We start from the raw sequence: 16,684 nt of genomic DNA, 5'->3' as shown, positions 1-16,684 counted from the left end.
AGAGAGAGAGAGAGAGAGAGAGAGAGAGAGAGAGAGAGAGAGAGAGAAATAGAGTGGGAACGAGCGAGCGAGGCGGAAGCCGGAGACATTCCTATATAAATTTCTGTCTCGTCCGCTTCATTTATCATCGCGATGACGCCGAGGGGGGAGGGTACGTGCGCAAACAAGGAAATTATATCGTTTAATTCAGCCTGCCTCGCGAAAACCTAGTTACAGATGGGGCACTCTTACTCTGGATGCTTGCGGACATTTATTTGCCACGTTTTACCAAAGTTGTTTTAGCATTTCTCTAAAATTACTCCATCACGATTTATCTAAAATTTACTCCAACTGTTTCGAGAATAAATATTTATCTAAAATAATTATCCAAATAATAAATATTTACCCAAATATTTAATATTTGATTCGAATAAAGATTATTCATCGTTAACTTTTCTTCTATCCACTTATTCGAATAATCACTCTTTCTTCATTCGAATAAAATATTCAAACAGAGATCGTAAAAAGATGCATCATATTCTATCATCGTTATTCAGATCGATTAATTTCTGTATTATTCTTGCACTCGTTCGACTAAGAGATAGCTTCTTATTCGAATAAGATCTTAATCCTTACTCGATCCAATTATGATCCAGATAAATTTCCAGCGAAAATACGGGTTTAAAATTCTACGGACGTTTCTTAACCCTCCTTCAAGAACACTAGGGTTAAGTTTCAACCGCGAACTAGTAGACTCAGCGAGAACCGCGAGTAGTTATATATATATTTCACGATACAAGGCTCAGATTTTACGCTTCGAATTGTTGAGGTTTCGAATTGTTGGTCCCGCGGATCGAGCAACGTGCAATCCGGCGTGAAAACTGCGAGAGTTGGTTAAAAACGGCCCGCGTTCTCTACGCGGAGGATACCCCCTGAGAACGGAGCGGTGTGTCGGCCCGTGGAACTTTCGTTCCGACCTGATATAACGCAGAGCCCGTCGCAAGAGGAACGAGCACGGCGTTAACGGTACGCGAGGCGAGGAAAAGTTGGCGCGGAATGAGGCCAGCGTGAATTAGGAAAATAAAACCGGTAGGCGTGCAACTATCGCCGATGAAGAAAACGATTCGCGGCGGTGTGTCCGTCCGCTCGTTCGGCCCATTATCCCCGTGTTACGCTCGGCGTGCGCTCGGATTGGCAAACCAACCACTTTATGTATCCTTCGAGAAAAGAAAGTACGGAGGAACGAAGAGCCGAACACACCGAGAAGGCCCCGCTCGAGCGGATCGGGTATACAGGGTGGTCTACGGAATTGTTTCAGCTCGTAACTCCGTTATTAATGCATTGGCCAGAATTTGCCAAAGGAGAGAGATAAATGGCTCGAAGGGCATCACATTTTCTAGGCCCTTGGATCCTTTTCAACTGCTTCAATGCACGCGTGCAATTAACAAACGCATCGTTTCCTTAAGTACGACTGTATATTTTTTATCGAAGCATTTTAGAAAATTATTAGTTCTGGAGATACGTTCAAGAAATGTCGAAGATGCTGAGTTACCTGAAGCTGAAACAATTACGTAGACCACCCTGTATATACCGAGATCCAACGGGAGTTTTACGGTGAACCGTGGCATTTCGATATCGTCTCGATGCCACCGTAGGGAAATGGGACATCAGTCCCGTGCGAGGCCACGTTAATTAGACGATAATATTTCCGCGAGTGCCAGTTGAGTCGGACACCTTTGCTCTTTCGAGTCTTGTCGCGTTATGAATCATGGTAGCGGTATTACTGTCGGAAAACTGATTTATGCAGACACTTTTGAATTATTGCCGAGCTCTTTGTTGGGTTACCCGTGAGGACAAGAACCTTGGAGAACGGGACTTGCCAGGATCTTCATCCGGCGGTTCAGAAATGTCGATGAGGTATCGGAACTGTCAGACAGGTGGTTCAGCTTCGGACACTTTTTAAAGTATCATTTTTATAAGGAATACCGGCGTGCATTAAATACAGGAGAATTTTCTATACCTGATTCCATGAGACGGCCCATAAAATAAATCTCGATTGAAATGGCCTCATGAAAAAGAGCTCTTGCATGAAAGGGACATTATCCTCGTAGGGCGAGGAATGCTTATTAATCAGGCTCGAGCTACAGCCTCAAAGATGAAGCTTCTATTAGAAAGTCCGACGTAGGCGCCCTTCGAAATTGCACGGTGAAACATATAGCCCTAGCTTAATTAAAATTGAAAGCATCAAAGCCACGCCCATCGAGGACATTCTTCGGAGAAACAACGCTCCCCTACAAGTTCGGGCAAGACCAGCGCCAGAAGATCAGAAGCAGGCATTGATAGGGAAATACTGTCCCAGGTCCATTCTAATGGAGAGCAACAAAGCCACGCCCACCAAAGGCATTCTACAAGCGGAGAACGTCGTCCTCGCGGGACGAGGAATGCTTGTTGCCGATGCTCGAGCTTCAGACTCAAAGATGCACCTGCTGCCGGAATATCCGAAGCAGGAATTGGCACGAATCACTCTGTGGAACACTGGCCCGGTCAAAATCGAGAGCATCGAAGCCACGCCCACCAGGATAATCTACGCAGAGGGATCACAGGCCCGGTAACGCGCGAATATCGATCAGGCTTATATCCTCGCTGCAGACGTTTCGGAAAATGGCGTTGACACGGCCCGGCGCGTCTCCAATCTCCATCGGATCTATCACAGTATCAGCTCATTAACAGACCGCGGCGATGGGTTCTGATCAATCGGCAGCCGCCCACGCGCTCGCTTTCATGCGTCGATTGATTCTCGTCTGCCGGCGTGACGTATTATAGATCCCGACGTCCCGAGACGTCGCGACGCGCGACGATCCAGCTGTTTCTCGCGGAGGAGGATCAGCCGCGGCGCGATCCCACGCGCGGAAAAGACGAATACCTCGACGATATTCGCGCATTAAGACGGATAGCTCGGCCATGCCGGTCACCGACCCCGCTCTCGTCGACGCAATTAACGATGCGTGTCGATACGCCGCGGCGCCTTCTACCCCGTCGCGCGTTTATTTTCTCGCGTAATTACAAAGCGTGCCGCTAAACCGCGCTGCCCTGATCCCGCCTCGAAAGTTTTGGCTTTCGACCGGGCGCGCGTTATCCAGCGGACGCTCCCGGAAACTCGCGCGCATCAATCCGCCGAGAGAGAGAGAGAGAGAGAGAGAGAGAGAGAGAGAGAGAGAGAGAGAGTCCCGTCGCCATCGCTAATTGGGTCTCGTTAATATTAGACGCGATTAGTTTTCCGTTCGCGCCGGTCAACCGGCTTCAGGCAACGTCGTTAACACTTGCCCGTCTTGTTCCTCTGGCCGTCGAAGGAAACGGCTGACTCCGATCGATTCGAAATTAATTGCTTCTTCGAGACCAAGGGAAGCACCACACCGAGGGGGGACTGTTTTCTGCATCGGCGGATCGCCGTTTGCGTGTCGCGTCGTGGTTGCGGCTCCTGGTTTCAGACACTATTAACGCTCCGCCTGATTGTGCTGCTTAGGATACTGTCCCGGAATTGTTAATCGTTTGTTCGGGGCCGATAGCATCGTTAGCCGGCCAAGATACCAGCAACATGTTTGTCGAAGTTGCAGCTCTGTAGAATGGCCACAGGGCTCGAATCTACCGTCTGATCAAGAGGAACTAGTGTAGAGTACAGTCAGGAACTAAATGGTAAGACAACAAATTAATTTGACAATTTTTATGTAAGGTGTGACGGTTTTTTAAATGTACATTTTTTGACGCTATTTTAATATGTGCATAAAAGAGAATTTGCATCGTGGAGTTACCAATTTTTGTTAATATTCGATATACGTAAATTTCTGTTGCAGCGAAAAATCAGTAAAGGCTTAGTTAAGAGTAGAATAAGAAATTTCAAACAGATATGAAGTAATTACTACTGCAACTTTTTGTTGCGTAAGTCTTGATCTTTGTTTGACGAACGCGTTCGTTCCCGATGCACTATTATCGGGTTCCATTATAAATATTAATTGCTAGTTTCCCCGCTTCCTCTAATGCTCAGTCTGAATTCGAAATCGGCCGGCTCGAAACGGCGAGATCTTTGATAAAAGCGGCACGGTTCCCCGTTCGCTCGTTTAGGTAATTAAAGCTAGAGAAAGAGTCTTCAGCGACGCGAGTCGATGAAACGAAGTCTACAGTCGTCGACGATTAATCTATCTTGGTTCCGTTCAATGCTCTGGAGATTCTATCCCACCCGTGTCGTCTTTTCGGACCAGAGTACGCGGTCGGTATTCCGCGTTGCGGTCGGTTCGCAGCTACGTTAAAGAGCTCCCGAACCGATCGTTTGCTCGTCTATCCGGACTATTTCGAGAGGTTTCAGGGAAGATTCCGAGGGAACGATGTTGACTCTCGCGGAAGACGCATTATTCGAAATTTAATCCGGAGATATTCGTTCCCTTCCACGGGAATCATTTGACTTTCATCCGCCAGATTCGCGTCCCTATTTTAGTCGGCCGCGAAAACAACTCCGGCGTAATGTACGAAGGTAAACAAATGTTTAAGATGCCTGATACTTCGCGCAGATTACTCCGAAAATCCATTATCGCCTTTGGGAGAGAAACTTCGTCGCACTTTTTCGCGTATCTCGGAAGCGATAACGGAGGGCCCCTTGGAATTTTACGAAATAGGCCACGCGATTGCCACGTGGTGCGTGATCGCAGCGTCGACTGTTCGAGGAAACTACGCGTTTCAATATTTCGGCACAGTCGAAACATTAAATGTTCATAAAATTCAATATACAAATATTCTTAAGGATAGAATCGTAAAATATCCCTTGGAAGAACAATTTTGCCAACAATATTAGAGTAAAAGAAGGATCCTCAGTGAAACGTTGAATCAATTACTTTATTATCATCCATAAGTAATAATTTATTCCTAGTCTCAAAAAATGAACTGCAACAAATAACGTCGTTCTACTACAAAGTGACCCATCCACGACATCCTCCAAAATGGAAACAAAACCATCGCAGCTCGTTCTCTTCTCTACAGCATCTTATACTATCTAAATCCCCGCGACTCTTACCAAATCCTTATGAAATAAGAATCCCGAAAAGATTTTGCCAAAGAATGAGAACCCAATGAATGGAATCTTCAAAACCGTAACGATCGCTGGCGAGCTATCCTCGCGAAACGGGGCGGCGGCAAATTCTGACGACGGCAAGGATTCTGCTGGTGCAGGATCAAAGTGATTTATCTAGGGCTCCGCGTAAACTGGAAATAAAGCGGAAACGGCGGCCGAAGGAGGGAGAAGTTCCAAGGAAAGTTTCGTAAACAGCGTGGCCGTGCAAAAGTGGACCGACCGTTCGAGGCGGCGCGGCGCGAGAGGTTCGAGAGATGCAGCGTTTGCATCACGCATTAAGGACTTGGCCGAGTTTTGTCCGCGGCGCGGGTCAGACTCGTGTGCGACACAAGCCAATGGCCGCCCACGTTGCCCCGCGCCGATTCCATTACTATTTTCGTTGCCACCTGCTACGAGGAGAGCGTCCTCTCCTCTCTCGTTCGCGAGGCGGACAGCGCCGGAGAGAAAATGCCTCTCGAGCACGCCTTTGCCCACGTACGTCCGCGATAGATCGATCGTTTTGCAACGGCTTCACCTTCGACGGATCCTTGGCGCTTCCACGCGGTGTCGTTGTTCGCGTTAGATGTTGCTAAATGATTGACGGCGACCAATCCCGTCGGCGATTGGGAAAATCATTGCGTGTATGAAGAGCCGCACGGCGGAACGAGGCGAATGCGAATCACGGCTAAATGATTTTTAATTGCACCGTGCATCACGCCCTGATGAGGTATCCGCGGTTCGCTTTCTGGAATACCTTGTCGTTCCTGAGGAGTTACGGTCTCGTTGAACTAGTCGATTATTGTTTAATAGTCTGCTCAATGTTCATCAATGGTGTTTAGAATAATATCGTTAGCTGCAATAAACGTTTATCGAATTACGTTGAAACTCAGAAAATTCTGATTATATTGCAAGAGTGGAATTCGCAACTATGCGGAGGTGCTAGAAGAGTTTAGTAACCGTGGACTTTCACACTTGCGATAAGACGTATGGAAATATAATAAACTAATTAAAATTCTTTCTCAGAAAATCAGCCTCCATCCAGAAGCTTATCGTGTCCAAAAGCAGTCGTTAAAATGTGCTTCTGTATCGCAGCGTAGCCAAACAAAATCCCGCTAAATGAATCATCAAAAGAGGTCTTATCTTGCATCATGCAGGATCAGCATGGTTCCAAGGAGAGCTTTCTCCAATGAAGGCGGAACCATGCAGCCCCGTCACGGGAAAATTGCCCTAAGGACGACCCCGGTCCGAAAACCATAAAAGTATCCCCATAATTTTGTTTCCCTCTGCGGACGATCGCGAATCCAATTGTCTCGAATCCGGCCGACGAAATGAATCACCGTAACGAAGTGTTACTCACGCGGATTAGACAAAGGGACGGTCGGCATCGGGCAGAGAGTGGTTCGTCCGGAGGTACAATCACCGCGTTAATCCGGATGTAACAGTATCCGGTAAAAGAGACGGTCAAGGAAGCGAGATTTTCTTGAGCCCACCGGTCGATGTTCTCGCAAAAAAACCGTCGAGAGCACGTCGACGGCCCAGGAAAGGATGCGGCCTATATTCGCGGGACACGGCCGCGGAGCCGCGGACAAATGAGTTTCCGCGCCGGGAAAACCGACGTTCGGCGGAGGCAGAGGCTTGGTCTCTGATAAGCATCGGCCGTGGTTTAACGAGGGAGTCTAATCTGGGAATAATATCGAGCGCGGCCGCTCCGTGATATCGTAAATAAGACGACCGGCCACGCTCGCGGTGAAAAAGGGAAACACGAGCGGAGTGATTCGCGGGCGAGATGTTCCGCAACATCCGCGATTTCTGTCTGCCAGCGATTGCGCGAGCCTTTGGTTCGCGATGCTGGCTAAATTGAGAATACAGTCGCGACGGAAACTCGCCGTACAATTCAAAGGTCCAATTTGAAGATCCAATTTGAAGGTCTAATTTGAATTAGCTGTAAGAACGATCGAACGGGTGTATCCTAATTTGCGTGCCGCGGCTTACAGCCATCAATGGATTCCCGATGAATAGATCGTGGACGTTAATGACGAAGCCTCGGTCGATAAAATAAATGATTTCCTTCATCCGGATTTTAAGGAGCGAGATAACCGCGCGAAATAACTGTGAATCGTGATTCATGGCTGCCAATGGGTCCTCGAAGAATAGACTGTGGGACTTTTGATGCGTTTATGGCGCAGCCACGGAAACGTGGACACTAATGACGAACCGTGCAATCAATCTAGCTTACCGTCTTTTATGGCAAAAACAAGAGCCATCTAGTTGGCATAGTACATTGTTTCCTTGATCTGTGCATAAAACGGCTTTGTACATATACTTCCTAAGTGACTATCCTAATTGCGAGCTCTGTAGCCTTCTCCAGATCCTTGCTTTTGTACAAAAATCCAGAAAACATGAACAATAATATCTACCAACTCCTCAACACGGTCGATAAAATCGAATGCTTTCTCGAAGATTTTTTCGATGGATCCTGTAAAACTGTGATCCTTGGTAGACGTTCAGCGGTGTTTTTTCAAAGGAATCGATCTAGGTCGGTGTTCGGTAAGAATCGCCGTCGAGCAGCGCGCGTGCATTCAGAGAAACACTTCCGCGAGGATCATCGCTTAATTCTACGACCGAGCGGTTAATTAAATGTCCGTGGAACGGCGCGGGATTGCCGCTCGTCCTACATACGGGACGGGGCGCGGAAAAAAAAAATCGGTCGATGGAAAAGTTCCGGCGCGTTGTTTTCGTTCGGACGCGGCCGGTCAATATTCTTCGATGGAAAATGAATATTTAGGGCGGCGCCAATTACCAGCTCGATATTCCGCGTGCGGTTAGGGTGGTCGAAGGAAGTGAATGAAGGGCGTCGAATGGCCGCTGTTGTCGCGCGGAGGAACGGACGGAAGTGGAGGGGGGATATTTATAGGACGAGAATAACAGATATCGGGTATTAGAGAACGATCCATGGTGTCTCTCAACTCCGTGTATTTTCTTTTTTGCGTAAATTATACCACGCCGTGCGTTGCGATATTTCCGAAAAACTCGGCCGGCGCGCCAATTTTTCGTGGTAACGGCGCAAGTTCGCGCGGTTTTAATTAATAATCGATACCCGCTAAATAATTGTCTAACAGTTACGACACGTCATTCGATGGCTTCGGTTTTCGCCAGTTCCGCGATTGTTTGCTTATTCGTTCCGCGGGAGTGATTCATTTGTTGGGAACTGTGGTGGGCCGCGTTAACAGGAGCGAACGTGTCCGAACACGTTCGTACACGATCGACTCGTAAATCTTCGCGATAAAGATGTCGAAATTAAAGCGAGAAAGATACGTCGAAGCAGCAACGATAAGTTACGAACCGCGGCAAAGGTGGGGGGGGGGGGGGGGGAGCACCCCACAGTTTCCCATTGTCTTCCGCGAGCCAATGAACGAAGGGACAGATTTTTCGTATTTTTAGAAAGCCGAGGAACGACATGCCTCGCGGCTGTACGGCCCACCTGCGTCATGTGTGGGAGCGGATTTAACTATTCCCTGTGATTTCGAAAGCTTTATAACCGGATTGCCAGTGTTTACGGAAATCAGCTCATGAAAACGCCACGTGATTTGTCTCGGTAGCTATCGCTTATTGTAACTTCGTTTTTTAGCGTTGGAATCGCTGCTATTTATATCTAAACAAATAGATACAGTTTACAGTCCGATTGGTGAACCAAGTACAATATATAGATAACAAACGGTGGCTCTTGCAAATAGACACATTAGCGGAGAGTTCCGGACGATGATAGCTGGGGGTGGCGACATTGCTTTTTACGTTTGCGAATAAATCGGTCATCTTTATGCGCAATAAAAATTTTATACCTCCGCAGTTTATGAATAATAAAGACGGATGCAGTATTTGTCGGGGCTTGTAAAATGCAAGGAAATTAATTCGTTGTTTAAAGATAGTAAACTAGTATACCGTATCATGCTCTAAAACAATTCTACATGCTATACCAATTGAATAAATTGACTTTACATGATCCTAACGTCAGGACTATCAGATTTCCTCATTTATACGTTAGTACTTCATTGTAGATTCTATAAACTACGTCAATAACATTCGCATGAATTAATTTTACATGATCTTCTCGATAGGCACTTATTTTTGTCCACGATTCTGATTCAATAACATGTTCCACATTTTTTTTCTGCTTAAGCGAGTGTGCTCGATACGTACAAAGTTTGCTGTAGAGTCTAGACTGTGCCCGAAGTCTTACTCTACATACGCGTACGTGTACAACACTACCGTGGCACAATCGTATAAATTGATTTCGCTATTATAAGAAACAGCGCGACCATTGATTTTTAATACGTTTTTAATGACCTCGTCCTGTTCAAAGTTACAAAGATCCTAAATGCAGCGCGATGCTTATTTTTATTTGATAGAGCGCAACTTCATTATGTTTGTTCATTGATTTAAATGAAGTCGAATAATATTTATCTCCTTTACAGAAACGCATTGTTATTTCTCCTTTAGAGATTCCAGCTTCAATTTCAATTTAATCGCATGCAGTATTAATGTTGCTTCACCTTTAATATTTAACGGGCAGCGAAATATGTATGTAGATCGCAATTTCTACTTTCTCAGGTGACTGCAGTGATTACAATAATAAATTGTGTTACTATTATGATAGCAAACAACTGCAACGTTTAATAAACACTGTAGAAAGCGAATAAAATTATAAAAATCAAGAATCACTGAATTTTAGAAAAATTTTCTCTATTTCCAAATTATACGTTAAAATCTAGCTTTAAACAAAATTGTCAACCCCCGAGAACATGCAAATTGCACCCCCTTGTCACAGAACAATTGTCCAAAACGCAGTAATTTCTGACCGAAATTAAAAATATTTCTATTGATATCGACCTTTTTCTAATAGAAATCTAGATATACCCATTTATACGTATAACAACAGAACACAAAGCCATATTTCGACGGCTTACTACCAGTAATTGAAACATTCGTTTCGCGTAAACAACAATCATAAAAAAAAATACGCAAAGTACTAGTAAAGCCGTGAGATCGTTAGAAAAAGGTCATCGTAAACTGGTAGTCGAAAAATAGTATTCAGGTCAGGCGCGACCGACTTCTGGACGATTGTTTACAGTAAACAGCGACCCCATGCTGGTCCCCGAAGTTGAAGTTACTCACAATTGGAGCGCCAGCTTGATGTCGAAGGTGATGGTGGTGCCGGTGTCCACGTGGAATATGTACAGCATTTTGGGACCGGTATGGCACCTTCCGCAGCGAGGACACGATTGAAACGGCCGGACCGCCTCAAGGACCCGACGGGCATCCGGCGTGACTTAGATGCAGGCAGGTACCGTCCTTGTTCGAGGACCCCTGGTCACCTCGGCTCGCCTCCAGTATAGTCAGCTCGATCGCTGCCGTACCCCCGTTTTGCCAGCGCGAGCCGATTCGTCCCTTTCGGGTCTCTTATGCCACATCGATCACGGCCACGGGAATCGTTCCTCGTCGATTCACAGAAAGCCAGTTACGGTTTTCGAGCTGTACGCACCCCTCCGGCGGAAACAGTTCACAGGGGTCGAATGATCCCGCGCGAACCCGCGTCGAACGGTCTAGACGAGGACCGGGAGAGCGCCTATCTTCGTCTGTGTACCGGAGTGCCCATACACACACGCACTCCCTATATCTATATACGCGGAGCTAAGTTGGTAGCAGTGATTGGTTCAGCTGCCCCCGCGGAAAACCTATGCCAGCGAAATGAACTCGACAGGACGTAGCTCTGCGTCGGGACAGGGTCGACTGTGCTTCCCTCGGGAACTGCTCGTACGTTGTATAGTCGCACGAAAAGAAACAGTCTCGCGCGCGGTGGCAACGGTCGATCGTTATTTACAGGACGGCAGCGAAGAGTTCACCCGTACTGCTCGGGCGTCGATCAACGCACTCTCTCCCTTGGAAACAAGAACGGACAGGCACCCCGTGGACTCCCGTGGATTCGTCTCTCGAGCACCTCGACGTACACTCTCGTCGAAGATGGTTCGCCTGTCATCGAGCCGCACTGTTGTGTCCCGTATGCATCGGTCGATCGCGCGTCCTCCGTTTTTTCCGTGGTATAACGGATCTTCTTCTCTCGCTGCGGAGTTTCGACCCTTCGTAATACACTGTTCACGGGAGACGGGTCTTCGGTCCGAACACCGTTGCCCGACGGAACGCGAGAAGCGTTTCGGGACGACGACAGCGATGGACAGGGCCCGACGCGGAACGAGTCTAGTCCCGGATCAGCTGCTCGCCAAAACAAAGCACTCGCGCGTACACGAAAGGCCAGCGATCCTGCCTCGGTCGGCAGGGACGTTTCGAGCTCCGGGACGAAACGACGAATCCGTTTTATCCGGCGGTCGCTGTCCGAGGAAGACCTGTCGCGACCGGAATTCACACTCGGCCAGGTAGGCAGAGCTCGTTCCCTATCCGGACCGAGAGAGACCCGTGTGTACGCCGAGAGTGACGTACCGACCACAACAAACAACGCTGCGCCACACGCACGGGAACCTATGCGCAGAGAACGTTTTCACGTAGGGGAACAAAGGAAACGACACTTTCGCCGCGTATTTTCTCGTTCGCGGATCCCGTTCACGAACCTCGGGCACGGACGCTGTTGACTGCGGTGCTCGCGACTCTTGTTCCCGACAGCTTCGACGACCACAGTTCCCGACGAACAGACACTTTTTCTCGTAGCTCTTGCACCGTGCCTCTGGCAGTGAAGGTAGGGAGGGGGGGGGCAACTAGCTCGGCACAGTCCCGTTCGACATTTTGTTCTGACGCATCGCGTCGCCAGCTGTTTACTGCCGATCTGGCCGAGCACGGAGAACAGAACGTCTGCTCGCCGTGCACTCCGTTTCCACAGATATTCCACTCGCCACTCAGCTGTTCGACCGCCACCGCAGCGCCATCTTTACCGACCGACGAAGATGGCGCCTCCAACCGTTGCGGAAGTTCGAACGCTGCGCATCGCTCCACTGATTTTCCATTTCATCAATCTGAAAACGTCCGCTCCCTAAAAAATCTGTTACCCGGACCGATATCCCGTTACCTGACACCGTTTCCCGTAACATTTCCCTCCGACACGGTAAATCCAATTATCATAATCTTGAATAACATTCACCGCCTTTCCATTCCTTCCAGCATGTCGTTCGGGTCATACGTTTCCGAAAATATTTACTGTTTAGCGTCGTATCGATGCGATTGCACCATTGTCTATAATATGGACACGTAAAACCTATTATTATTATTATTCCATTCAAACGACGTACTCAGAACAACAACCTGCGGCGCGGCAGGGTCATTGTCATTTATGAATCTGTTGACATGTTGAACGAAATTGTCAATAAGGTTGTTGTTAAGGTTAAAGCTCCGTTTATAAGAGAGCGTTCGATGGGGTAAACTCGATTAGGGAATTCAGAGAGCCCTAATGAAAATAATAGCGAGGCGATCGACCAGAAATGGCAACGCGCACGCGCACGGGGATAAACGACCCAGCGCCATTATCGCTTCCGTGTGGAGGCTCTTTGTACTGGAAGTCGACTAAGAAAGGGGAGAACGATGCAAATTTCCGAGCTGGCAGCGTGGGGCCGCGGCTACACGCGGTCTTGTTTGTTTATATGCCGTAACTGCGCTATCTCCCTCTCTCTTTTTTTTCTCTCTTTCTCTCTCTCTCTCTCTCCCTCTCGCGGGTTGCAGAAAGTTGTTGCGACCCGACGGAGACGGAGTTTTGATCGGTCGCTTTGATCGACCGCGGCCCCGCGAGCCTCTCATGAATACGTGCCTTCAGTCTAGGCAAATAATAAACACGCGCCGGCTATACATAATGCTGCGCCCGAAAATAACTATTCGCATTCGCCGCGCTCGCTCGTGCCGGAATCCGTCGTCGTTGTTACACTCTCTTTAATGCGCTGTTCGATCGCGGATTTAATGCCCGGACAGCTTTAGGAAACGAACGACCGCCCCCAACGGGCTGCGTCGCAATATCCAAATGTTACACGCGCAACAACTGCGCCACCTTACTTTAAAAAATATATTTGGACCATTATTTCGGTTACAGCATTTATTTACCTGTCGACTTTTAAACGACGTTCTGCTGCTCGGTTGTACCTTCAGCTACCGAGAATCTATCAGCAACAACAGCAAAATAACCGTGTCAAGTAAATTTTGCAGGAGTTAGTGAACATCGCGATCCGAGTTAACTTGCGCATTTTACAACTGGGAAATTAGAAATATCGATTCGCATCAACGTGTTCGAAGTTTCTACAAAATTTTGGCGCAGTGCTCCAGGCTCGTTCATTATTGAGGCAATTAGACGTAATTCTGATCGATCACCGAACATTATTGAAGAGATCGAAAACAGGAACAATGTACAGGGTGGTCCGATTAATACGAGATTCATATTCCAGTGATGTAACGTGGCAGGAACGAATTCGTCCAGGGATCTTCGAGTGAATTTCCTCAGGCTCTTCTCTAACGTTTTATAAAAGCTACGGAGATAAACCTAGTAGTCCAAGAAAAACCATACGATGTTCGACGGTGTTCAGCGAACTCGTCGCAGCCCACGTTGAAATCCAGGCGTAAAAAGTCGACCTTTATGGCTTCTACAAAAAAGAGGCCCGATAAAGAACGTACTGTAATCATCTTAAAGGTCTGTCGCGAGTCGCGTTACACGAAAAAGAGAAGAAAACAGCGATTTCGATCGGCGACGGAATAATTTACGGTGATCGCGTTAGGCGGTTCACCCTGTACGTCCACGGAGTCTATATCCTTTCTAGCGGCGCTGCATGCATGTATAGTTCTCGCCGTGAAACGTTCACCTTTCGATCGGAGTCTCGAAAGAGCTATAGGTCCGGGGCCGCGTCGTCGTCGTTGTCGTTGTTACTACCTACCATCGTAATCGTCGTTCTTCTCGCGCTTGTTCGAGCGGACACGCGTAGGAACCAGCGCGACGCACAGGCCCGTGGCCCACGGTTCGCGCTCGGCTCGCTGAATTTTAATTCCGTCGCCTCTAGCCGAGTCTAGTGTCAACGTGTGACCAGGAAAACTCTACTGCGTCGCGGACTCCGACATTAACTCGCCCCGGGACCGACGCAGTAGAGACGATCTTGAGCCGCGCGTGTGCGAGTATATAGGTGCGTCGCGGCACGTGGCATACGATAACGACGATCGTACACGTCGACATCGGCCGGGTACCACCGACTTTCAGGAAATCGGTGCTTTATTCCCGACGTCGATAGCAGCGCGTTCTTTAACACATTAAATGCCAATTTCTATTTTTAATCTCTGATAAGAGAAGTTACGCATATGCATGAAGAGTTGTGTAATAACTGGAAACTAGTTAGGAAACTTTTTTTCGATTCTATATCATGCTTAAAATATGATAATTTTGTGTTCAACGTGCAGATGATTAACAAAATTTATTTCACTTATTGAAAAGAAACAAACCGCAGAGTACACACCTTCTGCTATAAATAATATTGACTGATATGTATAAAAATGTCAAACACGCCTGATGTGTACATTTTTTGCGTCACATGATGGACGTAGAGCTCCAAAATCCACAAATGGGGATCATGACAGTTAATGGGTCGAGAAACTATTTCGAAAATGCGCACGTTGCACAGCCGCATTGTTAAGAAGTTGCCGCATTCTGGAAAGTTTTGTTTACCGACTCCATCGATCATACCGTAGGATTCGCGTTTTATTACGTTACGGTCGAACGTGTAATCACTGCCGACGATAGATAAACGGAACGTACATTTTAACGAGGAAAGAAGATTTCCTCGCGAGCCGAGAAGTCTTTTTTTGGCTGAACCTATGATGTAATTAACGACAATGTTACAAAGATCAACGTAAGACGCATTTTAATGGAGGGCATGCTGCAAATGATTAGTTCGACTTTGTTGGAATTTTATCTTCGGGTACTATAGTAATAGATACAAACACTAGCTACACTCACCACGTTAGTTCAGTAAACAATGAACTGGCTTGACTACAATGTCTTTCAAGTTTATCGGAGGAGTTTAGTTTACCAGATACATTGTAGTTCGATTTCTTCTTTCTTCAGCCTCTTGTTACGTAGCTACAGCTACAGCTGTGCATCTGAAGTTTTTACTTCGGATTTTACTCGACACTATTGAGGAAGAACTATTCGAACAATTATAATTTCCTGATGCATCTATGTAGTTAGAAAATAATGAACTCCGGTCGATAAACCTAGAATATTAACAAAATTAGGTAAATTTATATCTAGATACAGATCTATGTCTTCCAATCTACGCCTCCAATAAGGAATCTCTAAATCTCTAAATATTTACGCCGTACAAACTTTTCTATCAAAGATTCTCGAAGAAAGAAAGTTGTCACGCGTTCCGTGAATTTCAGGCGTATTATCAAGGAAGTTCAAAGAAACATCGCTTTATGGTTTCTTCGGAGAAAAATCACAAAGGTCTTCGTATTTTTAGCGTTCTAAACCGAGCTCCCCGCGTAAAGGACCAACAAAGCTTAAGCGGAAGTAGACTCGAGGTTGAAAATACATATCGGAAAGCGCGACGAGTAGGGGCAACCGTTTCCGACATGATAAAAATGAGCTGCTACCTCCCCCCCCCCCAAATAACCCCGCCTCCCCGTTACCGCCGCCGCGGTCACACGTGGTAGTCGTAACGAACGTTTTGCGCAACCGATCGCAATTTCTTTCCGCGTTCGAGCATTGTCAACGACGAGCACAATCTTTTGCGTTTCGATATCCTAGCGATTAATGGTCTCGGGGCGATTAGTCAGTCCCGTGGAATTTCGTTCGCGACGCCCTTGCGGTTTTTGATAAAAACGTTGACGCGCGCGCCACGCGTCATCTTCGGTTTAATTAGTATTGGGGAGCCGTGGCACGACTTTGTCGCCGCGACAGTTTACGTTTCGATAGTTGCTCTGATAACGGGGGGGGTCACGCCGATGCACGTACCCGGTGACGTGGTCGAACAGTTGCGGCCGATAAGGTGGTCACTGCGGCCGAGGAAGAAAGGCATTGACATTGGGAACACGTCGCGACTAATGACGCGGGGAAACGAGACGATTTTCCAGACTCTTCGGGAATTAATTGACCGCCGCCGACGAGATTTATAAGCCTCGCTCGAGATTTGCATCGGCTGGCTTTGCGCAGTCTTTATCGCCTGGATTAATGGACGACGTTCTTGCGGTGTAAACGCGCCCGGTCTTTTGCTGCGGTGAACGCGCATGTTTCGATGCCGGTTTGCTAGGTTTATCCTTTTGAAAGCGAAACGCAGGAACTTTTTACTACTTTCTAAAACCCGTATTTATTGTGATGGAACAAATGAAATTGTTCTAGGATGTTTATGATGTAAAATTTATCATAGCGATGACAGTTCAAGTATCGTCTCAAGTTGTTCTATCTCTGTCACGACAAGTTGAGATAATAGAAAAATTAATACAATTTCGTAAAAAAAAATAATTATACAGTCATAAACGTAGATTGATTTTTTCCTAGCATGCTGTTACGTAATAATATCACGCGCAAAACTGCAGACTAGTTCATTCAAAAATATTACAGATTGAAACGTCTCTGATAAC

At 47.0% G+C, this 16,684-nt stretch overlaps 1 protein-coding gene across 2 annotated transcripts in view; it reads right to left on the bottom strand.

Annotated features, from left to right (window-relative positions):
- Window positions 1–11,948, bottom strand: part of Atg17 (autophagy-related 17) — a 78,030-nt gene extending 66,082 nt beyond the window's left edge. The window contains exon 1 of one of the 2 annotated variants that reach the window (XM_078191067.1): window positions 10,250–11,948. In XM_078191067.1, coding sequence (XP_078047193.1) covers window positions 10,250–10,317 — 68 coding nt within the window. In that variant the 5' untranslated portion in view covers window positions 10,318–11,948. The remainder of the gene's footprint in view (window positions 1–10,249) is intronic. The other variant, XM_078191068.1, reaches the window with a different exon arrangement.
- Window positions 11,949–16,684: the final 4,736 nt, after the last annotated feature.

The sequence above is a fragment of the Augochlora pura genome, chromosome 9 (assembly GCF_028453695.1).
Source record: "Augochlora pura isolate Apur16 chromosome 9, APUR_v2.2.1, whole genome shotgun sequence".
Lineage (NCBI taxonomy): Eukaryota > Metazoa > Arthropoda > Insecta > Hymenoptera > Halictidae > Augochlora > Augochlora pura.
This window is presented reverse-complemented; position numbering and strand designations above follow the sequence as displayed.